The 23,577-nt window shown below is 36.3% G+C and overlaps 4 protein-coding genes and 1 pseudogene across 6 annotated transcripts; 2 read left to right on the forward strand and 3 right to left on the reverse strand.

Annotated features, from left to right (window-relative positions):
- Positions 1-991: 991 nt before the first annotated feature.
- On the reverse strand, positions 992-4,525 carry LOC104804461 (lipase-like PAD4). The gene is made up of 3 exons (XM_010528771.2): positions 3,934-4,525; positions 2,041-2,658; positions 992-1,899 (listed from the first exon to the last, which is right to left on the reverse strand). Exons 1-3 carry the CDS (start codon positions 4,264-4,266, stop codon positions 1,120-1,122), a joined length of 1,731 nt encoding a protein of 576 aa, XP_010527073.1. The 5' UTR covers positions 4,267-4,525; the 3' UTR covers positions 992-1,119.
- A 3,846-nt stretch (positions 4,526-8,371) lies between these two features.
- On the forward strand, positions 8,372-10,485 carry LOC104804463 (protein ATAF2-like). Its single transcript, XM_010528773.2, has 4 exons — positions 8,372-8,519; positions 9,012-9,135; positions 9,474-9,783; positions 9,881-10,485. Exons 1-4 carry the CDS (start codon positions 8,372-8,374, stop codon positions 10,229-10,231), a joined length of 933 nt encoding a protein of 310 aa, XP_010527075.2. The 3' UTR covers positions 10,232-10,485.
- On the reverse strand, positions 10,357-12,545 carry LOC104804462 (aspartic proteinase Asp1-like). The gene is made up of 8 exons (XM_010528772.1): positions 12,306-12,545; positions 12,045-12,162; positions 11,694-11,917; positions 11,381-11,605; positions 11,168-11,309; positions 10,869-11,069; positions 10,712-10,784; positions 10,357-10,635 (listed from the first exon to the last, which is right to left on the reverse strand). Exons 1-8 carry the CDS (start codon positions 12,464-12,466, stop codon positions 10,517-10,519), a joined length of 1,263 nt encoding a protein of 420 aa, XP_010527074.1. The 5' UTR covers positions 12,467-12,545; the 3' UTR covers positions 10,357-10,516.
- A 1,082-nt stretch (positions 12,546-13,627) lies between these two features.
- Positions 13,628-15,829, forward strand: LOC104804464 (pheophorbidase). 3 transcript variants are annotated; one of them, XM_010528774.2, is made up of 6 exons: positions 13,632-13,762; positions 13,872-14,125; positions 14,604-14,692; positions 14,730-14,781; positions 15,141-15,284; positions 15,423-15,829. In XM_010528774.2, the coding sequence occupies exons 1-6, from the start codon at positions 13,720-13,722 to the stop codon at positions 15,717-15,719; spliced, it is 879 nt and encodes a 292-aa protein (XP_010527076.1). In that variant the 5' UTR covers positions 13,632-13,719; the 3' UTR covers positions 15,720-15,829. The 3 variants fall into 3 exon arrangements, with proteins under 3 accessions (XP_010527077.1, XP_010527079.1, XP_010527076.1); XM_010528775.2 differs by lacking the exon at positions 15,141-15,284 and having other exon boundaries at positions 13,628-13,762; XM_010528777.1 differs by having other exon boundaries at positions 13,631-13,762; positions 14,604-14,730; positions 15,154-15,284.
- Positions 15,830-17,137: 1,308 nt separating this feature from the next.
- Positions 17,138-18,724, reverse strand: LOC104804564 (annotated as a pseudogene).
- Between the last annotated feature and the right edge of the window lie 4,853 nt (positions 18,725-23,577).

The following is a 23,577-nucleotide window of genomic DNA, read 5'->3' on the forward strand; positions in this document are numbered from 1 at the left end:
GAAAAAGGAAACACAATATTCCTTTTGAACTTCCAATTAAATGGCATAATTACTTTTTTATTATTTTTTTTTTGAACTTTTATTGATATTTCTTTGATATATATATATATATATATATATAGCTGGGTTTATATTACACTATAAACCATAAAACTAAAGAAATAGAAGAAAAAAAATAAGCGTAATCATGCAAATTTAGTGCAACAAATAACTAACCGCAAATCAACAAATTATTTCACTTGAATCATTATATACGCAAATGTACACAAATTAAAAATAAATTGCTTTGATAAATCGAATCAGAACAGATATATACAAACCTAGTAACACAGTTTTGTAGCACTTTGCTATAAAATTCTTTCTCCAAATTCAATTAAATCCATATTTCTATGAATTATTTGAAAAAAAAATCAATTTAATCTTTACTATATAAACTCCATCCCTCTAATTTATTTTTATTTATTTTAAAGAGAAAATCCAGAAAAAAAAAATATTATCTACCAAAAATGATTTTTATAACTGATAGATATATATAATTATATAGGTTGTCTATTTTTGTAGATATTTTTATTTTTATAAATTTTGTTAATTTTACTTTGTTTATATATTTATATTTTGTAGAAAAAAATTACAAGGAAATAAAAGCATTGCTATAAATATATTTCGTTCTCAAACTTGGAAATAAAACTTCGTTATCTATTTGAATGGTAATTTCATTTATAATTTGGGAGTTTATCGTGCTTCAATATTTATATATATATATATATATATATAAAAAGCATGTATATTTTTATGGCACCATCCCAGAATCTTAGCCCGAGATTTCCGACTTATGTTTACATGGCTCTCTTTTTCAGAAACAGAGAAGAACATGAATGTGTATGTTTATCACAAAGCATGTGACGTGGGAAGAAAGCAACGGTCGAACACGCATTATGTGTACACATTTTAAAAATGTTATACAAAAATTTCAGAAAATAATTCAACATAATATACTAAAGGATATTTCCATTTGCAGATTCTCCTTTTTATTACAGTCGCAGATACATATATACGATCACTTCAGCAAACACATCTAACATCTGTGGAGATTTGTCGGATGATAAAAAACTGACAAGTTTACATTGTCTCCATAGAGTCAGGAGACATCTGCGACTTGAACTCCCTCAGAGCCTCGACCCATTTACTGTAACTCGAGTTCCTCGCCAGAACATCGATCGAGACGTCCTTCTTCCTCACCAGTTCATCGGCGTATCTTTCGAAAGCTACCACCTTTTCCCACAAGATCGATCGTTTGCAGCCATCAGTCTCCGTCCTGACGTCATCTAGATTCTCTATCGCTTCTTCCAGCTTGGCCCAGAAGCACGTATCCTGCGTAGAGCTGGCGTACCTCGTCCTCTCGTACTTCTTCTTGTGCGACTCCGGGCGTTCTCTCCACCAATTATCAAACGCCACGTACCTCTTTGGTCTGTTTCCCTGCATCAGGTAATGGTTGCCTCTCTCCTCCGGCTTCCTGTTCTTGTAGAAGTAGGCAATGTCGAGTGGCTCGGCTAAGAGCTGGTAGAACTGTGAAGCGTATAACCATTTCGCCCTGAGATGGAAATCGAAAGGAAGCTCGTTCTTTTCGATCATTTCTATGACGCCGTCCCAGAATTTCGCCAGCTTGACTCGGTTCATGTTGATCCTGGAGTTGCTCCTCATCGTCCCTCGCTTGAAGAAATCGTAGTACCCGAGTTGCTCTGTTGATGCGTCGCAACGTTCCTTGTACCATTGAATCTCCAGTCTGCAGCGTAAAAAACGGCCGAGATCATTGGAGATCTCAGTGGATTTCAGGATTGGCGCCTGGCTGATTCTTCTCGCTGTTTCTATGCATCCCCTTGCTTCTGCTGCAGCTGGTTCCTGCAGTTGTGTTCATAACGACACATTTCTCCATTGAAGTATACTAGTTTCCAGAACCAAGAACCAGTTTCCAAGGACATGAAAGAACATTTCTTAACATGATCATACGCATATATAGCGAAGGAAAAAGATCATATATACCTCATGAGATATCCCCATAGCTTCAACCGCCAATGCGACACCTGCATGATAGCTTGACTCAGAGACATTTCCGCCATTGAAGCTCCTCGCCTTGAGAAACTGCTGAGAGAGAATCTCTACGTAGTTTCCATACTTGAGATGATCCTCCATCTCCAAGGCCCCCGTCGTCCTCGCGTTTAGCATCACAAGCATTCTACAGACCAATTCAGAATCGTCTATACAGACACCTCCCTCCTCCGAACAGAAGAGATAGCTTCCGAATGGCCAGAACTCCCCTCTTCCGGACCCCTCCGGTGATGAAGCATTTTGCAAGTGGAGGGATGAGGATATTAGACGGGCGATCTCGGGAGAGTGAGGGGACAGGAGAAACCTCGGTACGATGTCCCGGGTGGAGGCCACGTGGCAGAAGTTCCGGTTAAAGCGTAACCGGGTAATAACGGTGGAGAGGGACCGGTTTACGAGTAAGGGAGAGCCAAAGGTGATGCAGAGGACGTGGAGGGAAGAGGATGAGAGTGACTGAAGATAAGAGAGGAGCCAAAGGGCAGTGAGAGAGGCCATTGCCCCTCCGCCTGAATGTCCGGTTAACACCAGCTTTCTTCCTTCCATGCATCCCATTATCTGCATCATGCAGTAATGTTACGTAATTTATTTATACTAAAGTTTTCATGTAAATGAACTGTAATCAAAATTCCTGTATAAATGGGAAGGTTCTTATATGGGGATCTACTTGTGAAATGAAAAAATTATGAGATTCGGCTTATAGCTCGTAACGGATCGAATCTATTTTTTTTTTACAGAACTTTGGTTTATGGACAGGTAATCAATTTTATATCCTTGAAATTAATGCGAAAAAAGGTTGGAGAAAAAACGAAAAATATTTATATGATAGAAAAAGGAGATGATCAAAAGATTTATAACGATGGGTCATATTCTAATATTATCCGTCAATATATAAGATGCCGGAATATAACAATTCGCTAATCTAACTAAACCTACCACAAAAGCATGCCGGTTTAACCATTAATCATTTGATTAATTGCTCTACGTCCACTCATCCGATCCAAAGGGCGTTAATGATGCAAACCCACTTTAAAATAATTAATTTTTTTCTTTACCAAAAAAATAATAATAATTAATTGTTTTGGTCATCTTTCTATTTCCAAAAGCACCACTTTATAGAAAATATGTAATATATTTTATATACATAGGCATGTATAATTGTATAGAGACACACACAAGCAATATAGATAGGGAGAGGGCATATTTTTTCATTATTATAGTGGGTGGTGGGGAAGCAATAATGTAACATCTCATCATAACCAATAATTTAAGCCTAATCGTACGAATTTTTGTAAAAAAAAATTATGATTCCATAAAATATCTTGGGTTCTCAAAATTCATTCAATGAAAAAAAAATATACTTTGAAACACATTGAAAATTAAGCGCGCACACTCTGAAAAATATAATCTAAAACACGCAATTATAGATTGAAAAATTCACCGACACAACTAAATTTATGGATGGAGATAGATTTTTTCTTTCGAATTTTTAATTTTAGATTTTGGTTTTAAGTTTCAGAATTCTGATATTTTTAAAAAATATAAAATATAAAAAAAATATATTTGTGGTTTTTACTTAGATTTTTTCAATGACATAATTTATCGGATTTAAAAAAAACAATATATAAAATCTTGACTAGATTTTTTTTTTATTTTTTAATTCTAAAATCCGGAAGAAAAAAAAACTCTAAACCATTTCAATTTCGTCATCATCTTTTTTCTTTCATTCTTTTTTCATCAAATGCGAGCCACAAGTCATGAAAGAAAGAAATGTATCGGACCGAAATTCCTTTTGTTATTAAAAAAAAATAAAGGAAAGAATGAGAAACGAACCTGTGGGTGAATGAGTGAGAACATGGACGAGAAGAGAGAGAGCATCTCAGAATCCACCATCTGCGGCGGCTCTCCGGCGGCGGACGTTCGCCGGAGGGCGGAGAAAAGCCCTTCTCCGGCGGCTTCTAACTCCACAAACTCCCCCGACGGCAGCTTATTCACCGCCGGCAACGCTACGTACCAAATCCCACCACCGTGTTGCGTTAGGATGTTCCCTTCGGCGTTAGCCGCGTTACAGAGCTTCCAAGATTCGGACAGCAACGGCGTTGACGCCACAAACGCCGCCAACGTTTCGCTCGTCTCGAATCTGCAGCTCTCGTTGGAAACTTCCATGATTTCTGGGTTTTGGCTTCCGAAGTGAAGTGGAGCTCTTCTCGGATCCAGTTTATGAGATTTGGTCTGAATTCTTCAATACAGCGTATCTTCTCGCCACTTTCTTATGTTCTTTCCTCTTAGTCGTCGCAAGTCATCTTGGTCATTTTTTATTTATCTTCTTTTCTGTGTTGTCTCTATTGTGATCATTATTTCGTTGTTTAAGAATATAACCCATATTGTGATTTAATATTTAAAAAATGGAATCACTGGAGAGCACAACACCACTTGAATTCTTATGCCGATTATGTTATAAAATCTGATAGAAAACTTATATCATAATGTAGAATGTTTGTCCTCTATAGGGATGTTGTCTGTAGAAAAGACGAAAAAAAAATTAATTGATGTTAATTAAATATTGAAAAAAAATGTCAGTGTCACATATTAATTATACATATTATTACAGAGTACAACTATATATATCTATATTTTGTAGACCCATAATCGTAAAAACGAACCCAAAAAAAAGCCCAAAATTTTGGATTACACCCTTTTTGAGGAAAGCCCATGAATTTTCCCATCTCGTGGGAGATTTTGTGTTGGTTCTTACCATTAAAAAAAACACGTGTCACTCTACAAATCGGTTCATTACATGTTTTTAACTCCGACAAATATCTCATCGTACACAACAGTTACCAAAAGGATAAAACTAAAAAAAAATCAGAACAACTTGGCTATTATTTTGTTCGAAAGCAATCTACTTTTGCAATAAAATTAACTAGAGATGTCCGACATCGTACCGTGTGTGACGATCTTGTCCGCTTCCGAACAAAACCGTCAATAACACGAGAAGCATTAAGCCTCACGGCCCGGGAAGAAGCGTGCAGGAGATGACCCGTCAGATAAGTCTGCGTCGATAGGCCGAGAGTCTCATCCTCCGCCCGTTTACGTATTCGTCTATCGCCTCGCCTATCCGCTTCATCGAACAAGCCCCTACATCGTCTCGACCCAAGAACGGACCCATCACGTGCATGGCGTCCCCGGTCACTGTCACGGTGCCTATCGACAATACACTATGAACCACCGTTCGTAGCGAACTCCGGCGACCTCGACAATCCCGAGGCTCGACGGTTCAACTCCGAGAAAGAAATCGAAAGAGAGAACAACCAAGACAAGAAGAGAAACGATACAACCTGGAAACTCCTCTGCGATTCAAACTCCGATCGTCGGCTTCGCCGTCTCCGATCACCTTCGTCGCGTCCATCTGCTACTCTCTTCGTCACCCTCTTTTCTCTGCTGGAAATTTATTATTCAAACCCTAAACGGTGAAGTCTCCAACCGAGTTAGAGGGTTTTACTTCAACAATAGTAATACCCGCAAACCAGTAGACGAGTTTATCGAATTTGAGATAATCGAATGTGATGTTTTAGTGTCTTTTACAACATATCACAATATTTTTAGATGGTAGAATATATCGTTTATAAATAAAAAATAAGAATATAGATAACAAGTTACGCTGGTAAAAATTCATACCAAAAAAAAAAAAAAAAAAATTTACGCTGGTAAAAAAATGCGCAAGAAAACAATACCAAGACGAGACGATTCGTTCGACCAACTTTCCCTGCTAACGTCCAAAACAGCTGACGGAAGCAGTGACCAAATCATAGTCCAAGTTTTCAAATATAGCAACTAAATAATTATATATTGCCTTTTTTTATTTGACTCGAATTCAAAATAATATCAAGATTATATTCCTTTGCCGTCAAATTTTCTAGTTATTTTTTTCATTGATAGTTTTTTTTGTCGTTTTCATTGATTACTTTCTTTGGGCAGCCTCAGTCATTAGAGCTAAAGTATTGTTAATTGTATGTAACGATCACGTATATATATATATATATATGCGCGAGTATAAATACATACACGTGGGTATGTTTTAATATCATAGAATGACCATTAATCTTCATCATGTTTAGTTATTAACCAGGGCCGTCTCAAAGTTAGAGGAGGCCCTGTTCAATATATGTAATAGAGATATATATATATATATATATATATATTTATTTATAAATTAAAATTAACTTATTTTATATTTTTTTTTATTGAAATATAAAATAAAAACATATTTTTCATGATCTCTTACCACCAAACCATCAAAGTTAGGATTTTTTTTTCACATTTTAATTTATTATCCAGATTTAAACCAATATATGATGATAATAATGTTTTTAGTTCGATGTTTAAAGCAATTAATATTGATCCCTTATAAATATTAAAATTACCTTGTTACACTAAGTTTAATTATATTGGACCGTCTCAAAGTTACGGGAGGCCCTGTTCAATATATGTAAATGATTTACATATATATATATATTTATAAATTAAAATTAACGTATTTTATAATTTTTTTATTGAAATACTCTTATATACTAATAAGAAAAATTAAAATTAACTTTGTTTATAATTTTTTTGATTGAAATATTCTTATATACTAATTTGTTTAATGTTTTTCTAAAATATATATTGATTAAAAATTATTTATATTTGTTATCAAATTATATTTTTATTTTGTTTCAAATTTTTCAAAAAATTTAAGATTACTATAAAATAAAATAAATCTACCGTAATTTAATCAGATTTTAACTTTTTTATATTTTTTTTATAATAAATTTTATCTTTTTATTTAAAACCCATATAATTATCAAATTTTAAAAATAATTTTTTTTTAAAAAATGAGGCCCTAAAAAATTGGGGGCCTTGTGCCATGGCACCACTTGCACACCCTATTAGACGGCCCTGTTATTAACCATAAAACCAGAATGATATTTATTACTAATAGATTTGGACAAACTTGGTTACATTTTATTTTGCAAACAGTCAAACTTCCAGTGCCATCTCCTGGTAGGCTGGTATGGCCCATGGCAGACTTTTTTTTTTTGGTTATAAAAAATTATTATTTAGATAATTTTTCTGTTGTTGCGAATTTCAAGCATCATAAATTATTTTTAGAAACTTTTATTAGAGTCTGAATTCTGACGATTTTATCATTAATTTTAATAACAATTCTATAACCAAGATTAATGATAATTTTTATAGATAATTTCATGAATATATATATATATAACTCTATAATATAAATTAGAAAAATTAATATATGATTGAATATTTATAGGTAAAACATTTTTTGAAATAAAATAAAATCTAAATTCAAATTCATAAATATTTTATTTTCACTATTCAAATCCAATACAAGTAATTGAAATAATTAGATTTTCGAAAATATATATAGATCGAATCGGAATTCCAGCGTACCAAATAAGAATGATACGTACCATATCGTCTTATATGCGGCGCATGACCAGCGCTCCACTATTAGCGGTACACGTGTACTCTGACATACTGCAGTCATCTTTGAATATTATTTCAAATGAAACTTTGCTAAAAGGTCCTTCATTTTTTGTTTTATTCTAATAACATTGTATTATTTTAAAATTTTGTCATAAAGTCCCATCTGCCGCCTGCACGCAGAGGAAAACCTGATAACAGATGAAAAGGTAGAAATATGCATTTTTTTTTATTTTCAGGTAAAATGGAATATAAACAACAATATTGGTGAAAATAGACATTACTATTTTTTTAAAACCATACACATATAATACAATATTATATATTTTTATAGACTATTTGGATTTCCAAAATAGATTAAGGTCTCTAATATCATGAATCGATAAATTTAAAATGTACAGACAAATGAACTATTCATACATATTAGATTTTATTTTTCTAATGATCATTAGATAAGAACAGTGTATGAGTAGGAATTATAACTTTTGTTTCTTATTTTTTCTTTAAATATCTATCGCGTAAAATAAGGGTTTTATTTTGAAAAACAATAGTAGTATAGGGACCATATTTGCAATTTCAAAGATCTAAAAATAAAGACCAGGTTCTCTGTCCCAAACGTCCCATTCCCATGTTTGTGGCTGGTCCAGATACCCCCTCTCTCTCTCTCTCTCTCTCTCTCTCTCTCTCATATGTATATATATAAGGTTTGCAGTCTCCCTCTGTTCGTTCCTTCATTTCCTCTCCCGGAACTTGATTTGGTATTTTTCCGGTGGAATTAATAAAGATGGAATTGCCGCCGGGATTCCGATTCCATCCGACGGACGAGGAGCTCGTGGATCACTACCTATGCCGGAAATGCGCCGGAGAACACATCTCCGCTCCGGTCATCGCCGATATCGATCTCTACAAGTACGATCCCTGGCAGCTTCCGGGTATCTCTTTACACTCTCAAAACACTGGATGGGTTTGTTTAACATTTTCGCCATATGAATGAATGTTCGATGCAAGGGATTATTTGATAATATGTATTTAAAATGCTAAGCGAATCGAACCGTACCAAAAATAGAGTAAAATTCGGTTTCATTTCCGACACGGTTAGTCCAACTCTCATCAACTTGTTTTTTTTTTTTTTTTGAGTTCGGTCCGAATTGTATTGTATCGGTTTCAGTTGAGTAGGAGTGATTTGATTTCATATCGTTATAACCGGGTTTGAGATGAATTTCTTTACAAAAACGCTAATTTTTTATTAATTTATCTGTTTTTATTTAGTTAAAATATAAAAAAAAATTAAAAATTAAAAAAAACAAATCAAGGTTTTTTTGGAGTAAAAAATTACATTCTGAAAAGAAAGGCGGTTATGTCTTTCTTGACATCAAGTCATCAACAATGAACCTGTCGTTTTTATTGTACTTTCTGCATCACAGATTTAGCGTCGTATGGCGAAAAAGAATGGTACTTTTTCTCTCCGAGGGATCGGAAATATCCGAACGGGTCGAGGCCGAACCGGGTGGCGGGAAGAGGATACTGGAAGGGCACCGGCGTCGAACCGTACCAAAAATAGAGTAAAATTCGGTTTCATTTCCGACACGGTTAGTCCAACTCTCATCAACTTTTTTTTTTTTTTTTTTGAGTTCGGTCCGAATTGTATTGTATCGGTTTCAGTTGAGTAGGAGTGATTTGATTTCATATCGTTATAACCGGGTTTGAGATGAATTTCTTTACAAAAACGCTAATTTTTTATTAATTTATCTGTTTTTATTTAGTTAAAATATAAAAAAAAATTAAAAATTAAAAAAAACAAATCAAGGTTTTTTTGGAGTAAAAAATTACATTCTGAAAAGAAAGGCGGTTATGTCTTTCTTGACATCAAGTCATCAACAATGAACCTGTCGTTTTTATTGTACTTTCTGCATCACAGATTTAGCGTCGTATGGCGAAAAAGAATGGTACTTTTTCTCTCCGAGGGATCGGAAATATCCGAACGGGTCGAGGCCGAACCGGGTGGCGGGAAGAGGATACTGGAAGGCCACCGGCGCCGACAAGCCCGTCGGCAATCCGAAGCCGCTGGCCATCAAGAAGGCTCTCGTGTTCTACGCCGGCAAACCTCCCAAAGGCATCAAAACCAATTGGATCATGCACGAGTACCGCCTCGCCAACGTCGACCGCTCCCTTCCCAACAAGAACAACGCTCTGAGGGTATACAAAAAGATTGAATCTTTTATCTTTCCTTGATTCGTTTCCCGATCTTGGCTTGTGTTTCTTGACCTTTGGTTTTGAAATCTGGGTTTTTCAGCTGGATGATTGGGTGTTATGTCGTTTGTACAACAAGAAAGGCGCGATCGAGAAGTGTTATTGTCCAGACGATGTGCCCGAGAAGGACGGGGATACGAAGACGAACAACGATGTGTCGTGTACTGACGTAACCGAGCACGTGTCGTCGTCGGAGTTAACGTGCGAAATGGAAGTGCAGAGTGATCTGAAGTGGAGAGGATCAGAGGGCAATGCGTTGGATGGATCGTGTATTTATTTCGGCGGCCTCGATTGCTTACGAGATGACCCTTTTGGTAATAACCATGTCGGACACCGTACCGACCAGTTCCAACATTTCCAAGACGTGTTCATGGATCTGCTCAAGCCCTTTTGAAACAATCCTGTTATTGTTCGTAATTGTGGTTCAGCATCTTGTTCGGTTAACCGAAACCGATACCGAAGGCGCTGCTGCTCAGTTGTCCGGTCGGATATTGCAGATCTTTACAGGAGATTCATGACTGAGAGAGAGAGAGAGATTTCTTAATTCATGTAGTGAAAATGTACATTACATATTCTACTTTCTCTCTACCATATTTTCTCAGGCCTGTATGGAGGGAATAGAGATATATCTATCTACTAAGGCTTACACAATCTACACAGATATTTTTTTGTAGTTTCTTCAGTATCCGTAAGCTTCTGAAGATTTTAACGAGGCAATATCGTTGCAATTCGCGGGCATCCAACCGATGGACTGTTTCTCGTTGTCGTAGATCACCATCTGATCCTGCATCGATACATCTGCCGGGGAAAAAAGGAACGAGTTTAACTCGGAAAACCCGGAGATTTGTGTACTGAAAACTGGAAATATTCTTACCTCCGATGAGGTTTAGGTTTTGGAGACCTATTTCTGTGCCATTCAAGATTCCCAGGCACACGTTTCCCTTCATCTGAAGCCGAAATTCGAATGGTTTTACCCGAGATTTGACGGCGATAATGCAGAAACCGAGTACTGAAAGAGGGAAAGTGCTTACAGAAATGATGAGGTAAGCTTCAGGGGGAATCTCAAAGAGAGATTTGGACCTCCATCCAGTTTTGAAGCTGAAGGACAGAGGCTTGAAGTACTTCTTGACTTCGCCAATGCTCGAGAACCGTCTACGGCCTTGCCAGCACAGAGGGAGCGTATGATCGTCCCTTGCTTCTGTCAACGGTTTTCCGCTCAGTTCTCTCCTTAGCTGCAAACCCAAATGCCGACAACAATTTTCTATATAACCGGACAGTACACAAGCTAAAACGTTCATTACATAAGTAAATGTTTCTCAGAAACACTGACCAGATACGTCACGGCCTGGTATGCCTTCGAGTTGAAGTATGTGTAAGAACTGCCACTGTCAAAGACTACGAGCAGATTCTTTAACCCGGTAGTTTTACCCCCGAAAAGAAGCTCTCCTCCCGGGCCAGGAGAGTAATGTTTCCTGACATGAACATGGAAGGTGGTATCAAGCTATATAGGACATTCAAACATGGTATAGAATGGTGAATTTACGAGTGCTCGCGTGACATCGGTGTCCAAGAGACCCTCGAAGAATCGAAAAGATCGCTCCCAAAGAAGAGAAACCCTCCGCCTAAACTGCTTAAGCAGTGACCGATAACGTTTCTGACATAGCCCTGGCCGTGAAGTTGCGACAAGATGCTAACTTTCCCCCTCCCTAGCCCCAGCACTCCGTCAAGAGGATGGCTCGACCCGCCCGGGATTTGATCGTACCCGCATCTGCCACACACATTCGAGAAATTCAGACGAAAAAAAAGAGGAAAAATGCGGAGTCAAGAAGATGATATGAGTTCTGAGAAGCCCAAACCCGAGGGCAAGACGAGGATTGAGCCGGGCTCCATTCGTGTAGTTCAAGGAGAAGACGTCTCGAACAAGAACACCGAGAGAAGATCCACCATCAGCATATTCGACCTCGTAGTCACACTGCTCAGGCGCCTCACATCTTTGGTCGCCATGTGAATGCAGCGCCTTGCAGAGAGGATCCTTGCAGGGAATAAGATCGTTGCTCGGCTCATAAAGTGGATGAGGTGCCTGAGAATTTATCACATTGACATTCGAAAACATTCTGTTCAAAATGTCTGTAACTATGTCTGATTCCGGACAATTCCTTAAACTGTGTAATGGAAAAAGAGATTTCGGCTTGAATATGTTTTGTTACCTCAACGCAACGAACACAAGGAGCATCACATTGAAGCCATGTGAGATCACTGCCTGTATCAAGATCCAGATAATATGGCCTCGATGGTTGCCCTACGTTGATTGTAACATTGTAATACCTATCTCAACCCACCAAAAAAAAAAAAAAAAAACAGACCCATTAGAGAAATCTGCACCATGAAAGGAGCAGAGGATGAAATTTGCGATGTTTTTTTTTCCGCTGATGATCGCGGAAGTAGAGATGAGGGTTTCTGCAAGGTACCCGACAGGATAAACGTTCCCATGGACAGGGAACACGATAGAGGAAGGCGCTCTGCCGAAAAATCCACCAAACGACGCCGTTTTCCTCCATCTGAAATCGGCCGCCGACGAGAATCCCAAAACCAGAGACACCATTAACACTACCGCGATCCCCACTTTCATTTTCTCCTATCTCTTTCAGCTTTACGTTGAATTAAACAAACAGGAGTAACAATAATGACAGGAACAATAGTATTATTGGTCAATGAAGTCATGGTCCAAAATTTTATCAATTGGGTATTTATTAATACAAAAAAAAAAGAATGGATCTTTTTCTTGGAGCTCAAGGGTTGATGGGTATTGCTTCTCTCTAAATCTTTGTATTCTAAAGACCGAAATTTGCATAGGACAAAAATATTCCAAACATTTTTCGTACTATTGGCAAAATTCGTGGATCGAGTTTTGGAATATTGGTACTGAAAAGAGTAATGGACAAGTCCAGGAAAAAGAAAGAACATGGAACTCTGGCACAAGGGTTTAAGAATTTCTTCCATCCCAAGTATTCCTACGCTTTTATTTCATATATATATATATATGAATTTGTGATTTTTTTTTTAAAAATCTCTTTGGATCCAAACAAAGATAAATACCCAACATCATCGTGTCATCTTCTTCGCATCTTTGTTTTAAGACGAATCTCAATCTGTGCACATGGCAAGAAACACAAGAACATTGCGTATAACATCTGAAAAATCCAGTTTTTTTTTTCTATTTATAAACAAAAATCCAGTTCTGTGAAATTCAATTTCTTATAACCCAATCCATCTTACTGTGAACCCAAAATTTATATGGGCTTTGTTAGATCCGACCCATCTGATTCTTGAATCATTAGTTTGGTAGAAATATATATATATATATATATATATATATGTGTGTGTATGTTAGCAACGGCAGAAATAAATAAAGAAAATATACAAACAGACAATATGTGTTGAATTTAGTAGAAAAAACAGATATTTAAACACGATATGTTTTCATAAATATTTCAATAGTTAAAGAAAATTATAAGAGAGGAAAAAAAAAGATAATTCAAAAGTGACCATATATTTCATTTGCGTTTGTTTGGATGGAATATTAGAAATGTCTAAACATAAATAACTCTGCTATAACTATCCATATTTTATATTTTTATACTGAAATTGATTTTGGAATTATTGATACTTTTTCAAAGGGTCAAACCAATCTCATCGGTTTTGACGAATTCACCCATTTTTTTATTATATTTTCGAAAATCCAATGAAGAAAATAAACAAAAAAATTGTCACGGACCTTTCGGATAAGATCTCGGGTGCTCATAGCTACTCACCCCCTCCCTTTCCCGACAAAAAACCAAAGGAGATTGAAAAAAAAAGTTTTTTTTTCTCTCTCTAGTAACTATGGGAAAGCTATCGTTAATTCTCATCATACTCGTTTTTTCAGGTATTTTTATCATTCTGCATACAACAAATATATATATATATATATATATATGCGCCTACAAATTCATTTTTTTTTATTTGATAACTTTTCTTGGGGGGTTTGTGTGTAGTATTTTGGACAAAGGGGACAGAAGGAGGAGATGAAGAGAAGAAACAGCACTTTGTGTTGGTGCATGGAGCAAGCCATGGAGGGTGGTGTTGGTACAAACTCATAACCCTCCTTGAAAAATCTGGCCGGAAAGTTACCGCCGTCGATCTCTCCGGCGCCGGAATCAGCCTCACCGACTCCAACACCGTCTTTGAATCCGACGACTACAATCGACCTCTCTTCTCCTTCCTGTCGGCTTTGCCCCCTCTCTCCAAGGTTATTGCACTAATCTGTTTTCTTTAACTGCTAGATTCAAAAACCCAAAGGTAACGGCAAAAAAGAAATAATTATTTTGTCTTAGTTTTTTGTTAGATTCAATAATTTGTATTGTTCGTAACAAAAAACATATTTTTTTCTGATTGTTGCAACTAACTAATAATAATCATAACAAAAGATAATTTCAGAAAAAAAATTTCTTCCGACTCCCTCCGTTTCTAAAAGCTTAGATTTTTTTCACAAATATTAAGAAAATATATATAAAAAAAGACATGTATATCTTTATTAAATTACATTTCCATTATTTTTTTTAAAATTAATTTTTGTAATTAATGGTAGAATTGTAAATTTTCTTATAAAATCACCTAGAACATTTAAACGATATCTAATTAGTAACAAAAAATATTCCGTAAAACGATATTTTTTTTTAGAAACGGAGGGGTATTATAACATATCTGCGGTTACACACATTTGAAAGGTGATATTGGTCGGGCATAGTGTGGGAGGAGGGAGCGTCACAGAAGCTCTTTGCAAGTTCCCCGACAAGATCTCTATGGCTGTCTATCTCGCTGCCGATATGACTCCGCCTGGTGGATGTCAGCCCCGCTGCCGATATGACTCGGCCTGGTGGTACGGCTTCCACGGCTGCTCCATATGTGAGTTCTTACACATACATGCATACATCTATATATATGTGAATATCGGTCTCTTTTTTTTTCTATTTTTTTTTTCTTGCTGGGGTCTCATCTTTTCTATGATCAGTCATGTCAACATCCAATTGCCAATTTAGATCAGACAGAATCAGATGACATACTCCACGGTTCTGTTTGCGGAGATATGATAGTTTTGAGATATTCATGCATAACCTTTTTTTTATAAAAAAAAAAATCATGTATTTATTTCACAATTTCGTGTATTTTTACTGAATTTTTCCCGAACGAAACAAAATGGAAGCACCTAGTAAACAAAATTTCGAATCTCTAATCAATAAGGTTGGTGTTGTGTGTTCTAAAAGCCATTTTTAGAAGATCAAAGAAATAAAGATGGAGGAGAAATATGGGAATACATATATGGCGAAGGTGCAGACAAACCACCAACTGCCATCATCATGAAGAAACGATACATACGTCGCTTTTATTACAACCAAAGCCCTCTCGAGGTTTTAATAAAAAGAACCCTTTTACATTACATATATATATATATATATATACATATATATACATATATATATATAATCTCATTTCAATTCAATTCAAATTCAAAGGCGGTCCATATATACATGTATTTTATTTCGCAGGACGTTGTTCTTGCGTCGAAGTTACTACGGCCGGCTCCGTTCAGGGCGTTGCAGGGCCTCGGCAAGGTCCCTGCGTCGACCGACGCGGAGAAAATACCTCGAGTGTATATAAAGACGGCGAAGGATAATCTGTTCGATCCTGTGAGGCAGGACCGGATGGTGAAGATGTGGCCTCCCTCTCGGTTCTACGTCCTGAACGAGAGCGATCATTCGGCTTTCTTCTCCGCCCCGGATGCCCTTTTCGACTGCCTCGTCCATGCCGTTTCCTCTCTTGAACCGCGCAAGGATTTTATATAATCGATGATGTATGGTTCTTGCGGTGTATTTGGACATATGGGATTTTATATTTCTAGTGGTTTTATATCCGTGAAATATGAAATGAGATCAATTGTTTTTTTGTGATTAAAGGATCGGAAAAACCATGAATGATTTTCCCCAAATTTCAGGTTCGAACTCGGATAGGACAGATGCTAAACACCACGAATGTTTTTCTACCAACACACAGGCGTGAACAAATATATATGCAGCCAAAGGGAATATATTTAAAATAGAAAATACGTTATTGAATGTATATATGTATCTATATGTATGATTGTGTGGATATATATCTACAGAGTTTAATAAAAAAATAAATGTAAGGGTATTTTGGTCTTCTTACTAAACGTCGTAAATCGCTGTATGTCGAAACGCATATAAAAAATTACGATTGGATTTTTCACGTTTTATTACGATTATGGTATGGACGATTCTCGATTGCGATTAAACCGTTCAATTTTCTAATTGCATACAGTGGTCACGAAATCACAAACAATTGCGTTAAAACCGTTTGCCACTTTAATGAAAACCAAGCCGATTCAATTATTATTTTGTTGGCCCTATATATAATTAGTTTTGAACTCATCGCCATTGATAATCAATTTATCAATATTAAATTTATGAATAATGGGAGTTTATGGACATGTTAAGAATTTCAATTCTTTTATTTTATTTTATTTTTTGTTAAAGGTTGTACCAAGATGGTGCCTGGGGTGGAGAACTTCAATTATTATATATTTATGGTTACTAATTGGATGTTGAAATATTAGTGCCATAAATTTAGTATGATATGAAACAAATGAAAAAGTAATAGATACACTTTTTTTGTTAAAGAATAAACTTGATGTTCGTGCATGAAAATTTAAATTTATTCTAAAATTGTTGATATAGTTTGAAAAATTTTACGGAGAAATCAGAAGAAATTATACTTTTTAAATAGTCTATGTAAAATAACCATTTGATTATAAATGTTCAAAATCTAAAATAATCAAACCAGATTTAGCTGTAACCAAATAAATCCACCCCGATCACATTTATTAATGTCGTCGCCGGGCATCTTACAAAATAATTTGATGAATTTATATAAATCTAGAATGAGAAAACAACAAGCAAACAAAAATAAAAGTATATAAATCATGTTTAAACAACATTGTATATTTTATTATAATTTTATTCAACAATTGCCAAGTATCAACCACTCCAATTACTACGGCTTTTACACCAACGACACCTTAAATAACCCTATGTGTATATATATATATATATATATATATATATATATATATATATGTGTGTGTGTGTGTGTGACCGTGTATATTTTATTCAGTTACTTAAATATTACTGCATCATTTAATTTTTATTGTTTATTTCTCTCGGTATTTTTTTCTAGAGCGAAGATCTCATATAGGGTTGCTACAGCCGTCGTTGTTGAAGACAAGAGCAAGTTCTTCGGCGAACCTCTCCATTGCCGGCCCCGGCAATAGAAGAGACACAACGGTTCCGGTCTCACCATTCTTATTCTTCCACGGTACGAGCCAAGTGGCTCCGTCAAATCCCCCCAAACCGCCCCCCATGACTCCGCCGTACACCGGCTGGCCCCACCCGAGGTCGACCTGGTCCAAGCCGAGACGCCTCGTGTCGGATACAAAGAACGTCTCTGACATGATCAGGTGTTTCCCAGCTCTTGTTCCTAAGCCACCGGCCACGGACCACACGTACTCCTCCGTCACGCTGGATTTTGCATCTTGCAGCAGTCTTATAGCGTATACTAGAGGCTGTTCTGATAGTTCTCGGGCGGTGGCTATGGCCACCGGAAACACGACGGCGTTCCCGTAGTATCCCGGCGGTAGCGGCCGGTTGCGGAGAAGGAGGGGACGTGCGTTAACGGCGATCATGAGACGCGATTCGGCGTCTGGGGGCAGTCTCAGGGCGAGGGTTCGACAGCGCCAGAGGAATGACACCAACAGTTCGAAGGTGGTGATGCGGCCATGGAGATCAGACGGGACGAGTCTACGTATGGCTGAGATCTCCGTTGAGCCGAAGAAGAACGAGCGTTGGACCACGGATTCGTGGTGTGGAGTGGTATCACTAGCCACGTGGACGTCCTCGTGTGCATGCGGTGGGACCCATGAGGTGGCGGTCCCACACGGGTGGGATGGATGGCGCGTTTGCACCATTCGCCAATTCCCCGAGTGTTCTTAAGAATATTCCTAGACCGGCACCGTCACATATGGCATGGTTGAAGCTGAATGCGAGGATAAAGCCTCCGCATTTTAACCGCGTAACCTATACCGTTTTAGACACACGCAAAAAAAAAAATATTTAGTAACCTTGGAAATTAGTAAATGATAATATATTTATTTTGTAATCAGTTTCTATTGGCATCTTTTTGAAGTAAGGACGGTATGAAATGTTTCAGACAGTAATATACTTGAGAATATAATTATCTAAAACATGGTTAATAAGGTTGTTTGAGATTTGAGGTATTGCCGTAATTAATTTCTCAACATGCGATACGTAACCTGAAGAAGAAGCAAGGGAGAGTGAAGGAACCCCCTCGGACCCTCGTCATGAAACAGAAGCTCCTCCAAACAAGGAAAAGGAGGGCAGAGATCTCCAAACTCATCGAGCGCCATTTCAGCATCCGCCTCCACAAACAACGCACCTCGTCCGTTGCAGTCCACCGACAGGCTCCCGTCAGGCCCTTCACGGAGCCGGCCGGCAAACGGGTGATAGTAAACGAGCGTTTCGGCTAGGGCTTTGCGTATCACTTCTACGGGGTCGGAGTGGTTGTTATTACCGTTGCCTTTGGTCAAAGGGTTGTGTCGGAAGAAAAAGATCATACGAAGGTGGCATCGTATAAAGTCTTGATGGTCAATGCCGGAGAGGATCTTGAGCTCACGTGGTGTTGGCTTGGCCGGACAGATCAGCTCAGGCTCCCGGCGATGTACTTTGAACACCAACGAGGTGGTCTTTTGTGGCTCCATAGCTTGATTGGGTAAGTATAGAAATTTCATGTGATATATGTTTGAATTGGAACTTTGTTATGGATTCTATTTATAGGTAAGCGAAATATATTATATTTATTTCCACGTTTTAAAAGTTTTTTTTTTCTATCATAAGGGGAGGTGGGCTAATTTTTTTTTCTTTGTATTTAAAATTCAGTGTACCAAGTTTGGAATTTGGCCCCATTTTTTTGAATTAGAAATCATGCCCTTTGTAAGAACTATATAATAATATCCGAAAATATGTTTATTTTTTTATTTTTTATATTTCATAATTGATTTAGTTAACAAAGGGGTAACAGTTACCCAAAAAATAAAATAAGGGACAGAGGTGGAATGCTAACTTATTATGATAAATTAAGATCAATACGAAACTGTAAAACTAGACATAAGCAGTGTGCATATTTTACATACATACTCAAAACCATAATCTTATTCAATGTATTGATCATCGTTAAAGTGGTTCTCCAAGTTTTTGAATCTTAAAAACCAAAAAAAACTCTAGTTTGTTATAAATAAAATATATTTATGGTGGAGCCCACCGTTACTGTTCACACCGACTTACTGTTCATATATACGGTACTGTTCACACCGACCGTATACGTGAACAGTAACTTCGGGATTTCTATAAATAGGTCATTTGGGTTCTTTCATTTGTACACTTTCAAGAGAGAAATCAATAAGAAATACATCTTTCTCCATTCTCCCAAAATACTCTTTTCGGTTATAGTTAAACGATCTAATATCCGGGTCGTTTATATCTCTCCGAATTCATAATACGTTATCAGCACGAGCGCTCTTCTATAACTAAAGGTAAGATAACTTATCTTTAATACAAATATTTTCAATCTTATGATATATATATATGTATTCATTGATGCTTGAGTGGAATTACCCCAAGCTATATATGAATACCGATATTCTTTATAATTAATTTATGGACGGCTATGCCGCCTCGATTATTATTCATGGACGGCTATGCCGCCTTTATTATTACTATTTATGGACGGCTCTGCCGCCTTAATTGTTAATCTGGACGGCTATGCCGCCTTAAATATTTATTCGTTATTGGACGGCTGTGCCGCCTTAATTATTAATTTGGACTGCTTTACCGCTTTAATTATTTGTCTGTTATTGGACGGCTATGCCGCCTTAATTGTTAATATTGGACGGCTATGCCGCCGTACTTACTAATAGACTATTGTGTTTATTCTTTATGGACGGCAATGCCGTCTAAATTATTTTACTTCTGCATATGGTAATACCGCCACATATAAACAATTATATTATCTAATCTATATAAATTATAAATATTCACCATGCAAAATATTATCATATATATAATATTGATGGTCATTTATACGGAAAATGTTTTGAACAAAAAAAAATGTGTTAGTAATAAAGTTTACGATTAAAGTTTTATAAATTTTTTTTTATATATCGTTATATTAATTATAAATTATTTATTTCCTCAATAATTAGTTAATTATATATTAGCATTATCAATTAATTTTACAAAATAGTTTAACAATTCGTTTTGATAAATTATTTCATGATATAAATTGTTAAAATCATTTATAAAATTTAAATAAAAAAAAAAAACTCCAACGGCTATAATTAAAAAAAAAAGAAAAAAAAATAAAAAAAATCAAATTTTGGCTCCTCCCCAACGGCTAGGAATAGTGAATTTTACCCTATAAATACACTCACCCATTCACTCAAAAACTCACACCAAATCATCCTATTCTCTTCTCTTCTCCCACGAAAAAAAATTCTCAAGATGAATTTCATCAAAATTCTCTTTGTTTTAGCAATTTTAGCGGCAACTTTTATTTTTTTTTCTTTTTTTTTTAATTATAGCCGTTGGAGTTTTTTTTTTTTATTTAAATTTTATAAATGATTTTAACAATTTATATCATGAAATAATTTATCAAAACGAATTGTTAAACTATTTTGTAAAATTAATTGATAATGCTAATATATAATTAACTAATTATTGAGGAAATAAATAATTTATAATTAATATAACGATATATAAAAAAAATTTATAAAACTTTAAATCGAATTCGAGGTCCTCGACATATCGGGAAACAATTATTTATCATGGCAGTTAGATGCCGAATTGCATCTCGAATCAAAAGGTCTTGGTACCACTATTAAAGAAAAGGGTGCATCAAACGAGAATAAGGCGAAGGCACTGATATTGTTGCGACATCATCTTCATGATGATTTGAAAAAGGAATATTTGACAATCAAAGATCCTGCAGATCTTTGGTTAAAATTAAAAGACCGTTTTGATCATCAAAAAACGGTGATCCTCCCCAAGGCAAAATATGAATGGATGCACCTCCGGTTTCAAGATTTCAAGAATGTCAGCGAATATAACTCGGCAATGTACCGTATCACATCGATTCTAAAATTATGTGGAGAAACAGTCAGCGAAAATGAGATGCTGGAGAAAACTTTCTCAACAATGCATGCATCGAACATTATACTCCAACAACAATATCGAGAAAAGGGGTATACAAAATATTCGGAGCTTTTATCATGTCTCCTATTGGCAGAACAAAATAATGAGCTGTTAATGAAAAACCATGCATCACGACCAACTGGATCTGTACCATTCCCTGAAGCGAATGCTACAGAAAAAATATCATTCCCCGGAGTGAATGCTATGTCTTATAATGGTCGAGGACGTGGTTATTTTCGAGGTAGAGGCCGAGGACGCGGTCGTGGTGCCAGCCGAAGATGGATCAGAGGAGGTGATCAAGGAAATTCATCCCAAAATCATAATTTTAACAATAATAAAGGGGGAGCACATGGTCATCCGAACAAGAGGATGAAAGAAAGTACATGTCACCGGTGTGGAATGACGGGACATTGGTCGCGTACTTGTCGCACTGCTAAACACCTGGTGGAGCTTTACCAAAAGTCGATTAAAGAAACAAAAGGAAAAGACATCGAGACCAATCATGTCATGAGTGACTATGATGATGATGCTAGTGGTGCTAAAGACTTTGCACACATGGACCTCGCTGATGTTTTTGCCCATCCTGAAGATGGTGCTGGTTATGAATAAACTATATAAATACTTGTTTACTTCATATAATCAATATTATTTGCATATGCATTTTCATGTATAAATATGATATGTTGTTGTGTCTTGTATGACTATTTCTGCTTTATAAGTTAGTATTGATATTATCTGTTATTAATCTATCTTTTTTTATAATGTTGCTTTGTTCTTGAATAGAAAACGAATATGGCCAAAACTGCGGACCGAGGAGGAGATATATGTTTGGCAGATAGTGCTACAACACATACAATTCTGAAAGAAAGAAAATATTTCTCGAATCTGAGAATAAACAAAGGAAATGTTACTACTATATCTGGAAATGCAAAAATAATCGAAGGCTCTGGAAGAGCCGATTTCATTATGCCAGGAGGAACAAAATTTACGGTAAAAGATGCATTATTTTCCTCAAGGTCACAAAGAAATTTATTGAGTTTTAAAGATATCCGACAAAATGGATATCATATTGAAACTATGAATGAGGATGATACTGAATATTTATATATCACCTCAATTAATTCGGGACAAAAGTATGTGTTGGAAAAATTACCCACTCTATCCTCGGGATTATATTATACTAATATCAATGTGATTGAATCACATGTTATAGTAAACCAGAAGTTTACTGATACATTCAAAGTTTGGCATGATCGATTGGGTCACCCTGGTGCTATCATGATGAGAAAAATTATCGAAAATTCTCATGGTCACCCATTGAAAAACCAGAAGATTTTTCAATCGGATGAGTTTTCTTGTGATGCATGTTCCAAAGGAAAGTTAATAATTAGACCATCACAAGTTAAAATCGGGTATGAATTACCATCATTTTTAGAAAGAATTCATGGTGATATCTGTGGACCCATTCATCCACCATGCGGACCATTTCGATATTTTATGGTATTAATTGATGCTTCAAGCAGATGGTCGCATGTATGTCTTTTATCATCACGAAATCTGGCATTCGCCCGATTATTAGCTCAAATAATTAAACTAAGGGCACAATTCCCAGAGTATCCGATCAAGAAAGTGAGACTTGATAATGCTGGAGAATTTACATCACAAGCTTTTGATGATTACTGTGTAGCAATGGGTATTGATGTTGAACACCCAGTTGCACATGTACATACACAGAATGGGTTGGCAGAGTCATTAATCAAACGACTTCAGTTGATTGCCAGACCATTGATAATGAAAACAAAATTACCCATTTCTGTGTGGGGACATGCTATTTTGCATGCTGCATCATTGATTCGTATCAGACCAAGTGCATATCATAAGTATTCTCCATTGCAATTAGCATTTGGTCAAGAACCTAATATATCGCATATAAGAATATTCGGATGTGCAGTATATGTCCCGATTTCCCCACCACAACGGACAAAAATGGGACCACAAAGGAGACTTGGAATATATATTGGATATGATTCGCCATCCATTATACGATATCTGGAGCCACAAACTGGAGATGTTTTTACGGCTCGTTTTGCTGATTGTCATTTTAATGAAAATGAGTTCCCACCATTAGGGGGAGAAAATCATAGAATGGTGGGAAATGAAAATGATCTTAATTGGTGTACACCATCATTATCCCACTAAAGAAAAGGGTGCATCAAACGAGAATAAGGCGAAGGCACTGATATTGTTGCGACATCATCTTCATGATGATTTGAAAAAGGAATATTTGACAATCAAAGATCCTGCAGATCTTTGGTTAAAATTAAAAGACCGTTTTGATCATCAAAAAACGGTGATCCTCCCCAAG

This window comes from Tarenaya hassleriana, unplaced genomic scaffold, assembly GCF_000463585.1.
Source record: "Tarenaya hassleriana unplaced genomic scaffold, ASM46358v1 Cleome9, whole genome shotgun sequence".
In the NCBI taxonomy this organism is placed as follows: domain Eukaryota; kingdom Viridiplantae; phylum Streptophyta; class Magnoliopsida; order Brassicales; family Cleomaceae; genus Tarenaya; species Tarenaya hassleriana.

Excerpts from the sequence above, each read along its gene's own strand:
- LOC104804461 (XM_010528771.2), bottom strand. The coding sequence starts at position 4,266 with ATGGAAGTTTCCAACGAGAGCTGCAGATTCGAGACGAGCGAAACGTTG. Across the intron at positions 2,659-3,933 it reads TCTCACTCATTCACCCACAG|ATAATGGGATGCATGGAAGG; the intron begins GTTCGTTTCTCA and ends TGCATGATGCAG. Across the intron at positions 1,900-2,040 it reads CTATGGGGATATCTCATGAG|GAACCAGCTGCAGCAGAAGC; the intron begins GTATATATGATC and ends ACACAACTGCAG.
- LOC104804463 (XM_010528773.2), top strand. The coding sequence starts at position 8,372 with ATGGAATTGCCGCCGGGATTCCGATTCCATCCGACGGACGAGGAGCTC. Across the intron at positions 9,136-9,473 it reads AAGGGCACCGGCGTCGAACC|CTGTCGTTTTTATTGTACTT; the intron begins GTACCAAAAATA and ends TCAACAATGAAC. Across the intron at positions 9,784-9,880 it reads ACAAGAACAACGCTCTGAGG|CTGGATGATTGGGTGTTATG; the intron begins GTATACAAAAAG and ends TGGGTTTTTCAG.
- LOC104804462 (XM_010528772.1), bottom strand. The coding sequence starts at position 12,466 with ATGAAAGTGGGGATCGCGGTAGTGTTAATGGTGTCTCTGGTTTTGGGA. Across the intron at positions 12,163-12,305 it reads GGGAACGTTTATCCTGTCGG|GTATTACAATGTTACAATCA; the intron begins GTACCTTGCAGA and ends GGGTTGAGATAG. Across the intron at positions 10,785-10,868 it reads AAGCTTACCTCATCATTTCT|ATGAAGGGAAACGTGTGCCT; the intron begins GTAAGCACTTTC and ends TTTCGGCTTCAG.
- LOC104804464 (XM_010528774.2), top strand. The coding sequence starts at position 13,720 with ATGGGAAAGCTATCGTTAATTCTCATCATACTCGTTTTTTCAG. Across the intron at positions 14,693-14,729 it reads ATCTCTATGGCTGTCTATCT|CGCTGCCGATATGACTCGGC; the intron begins CGCTGCCGATAT and ends GGATGTCAGCCC. Across the intron at positions 14,782-15,140 it reads CTTCCACGGCTGCTCCATAT|CCATTTTTAGAAGATCAAAG; the intron begins GTGAGTTCTTAC and ends GTGTTCTAAAAG.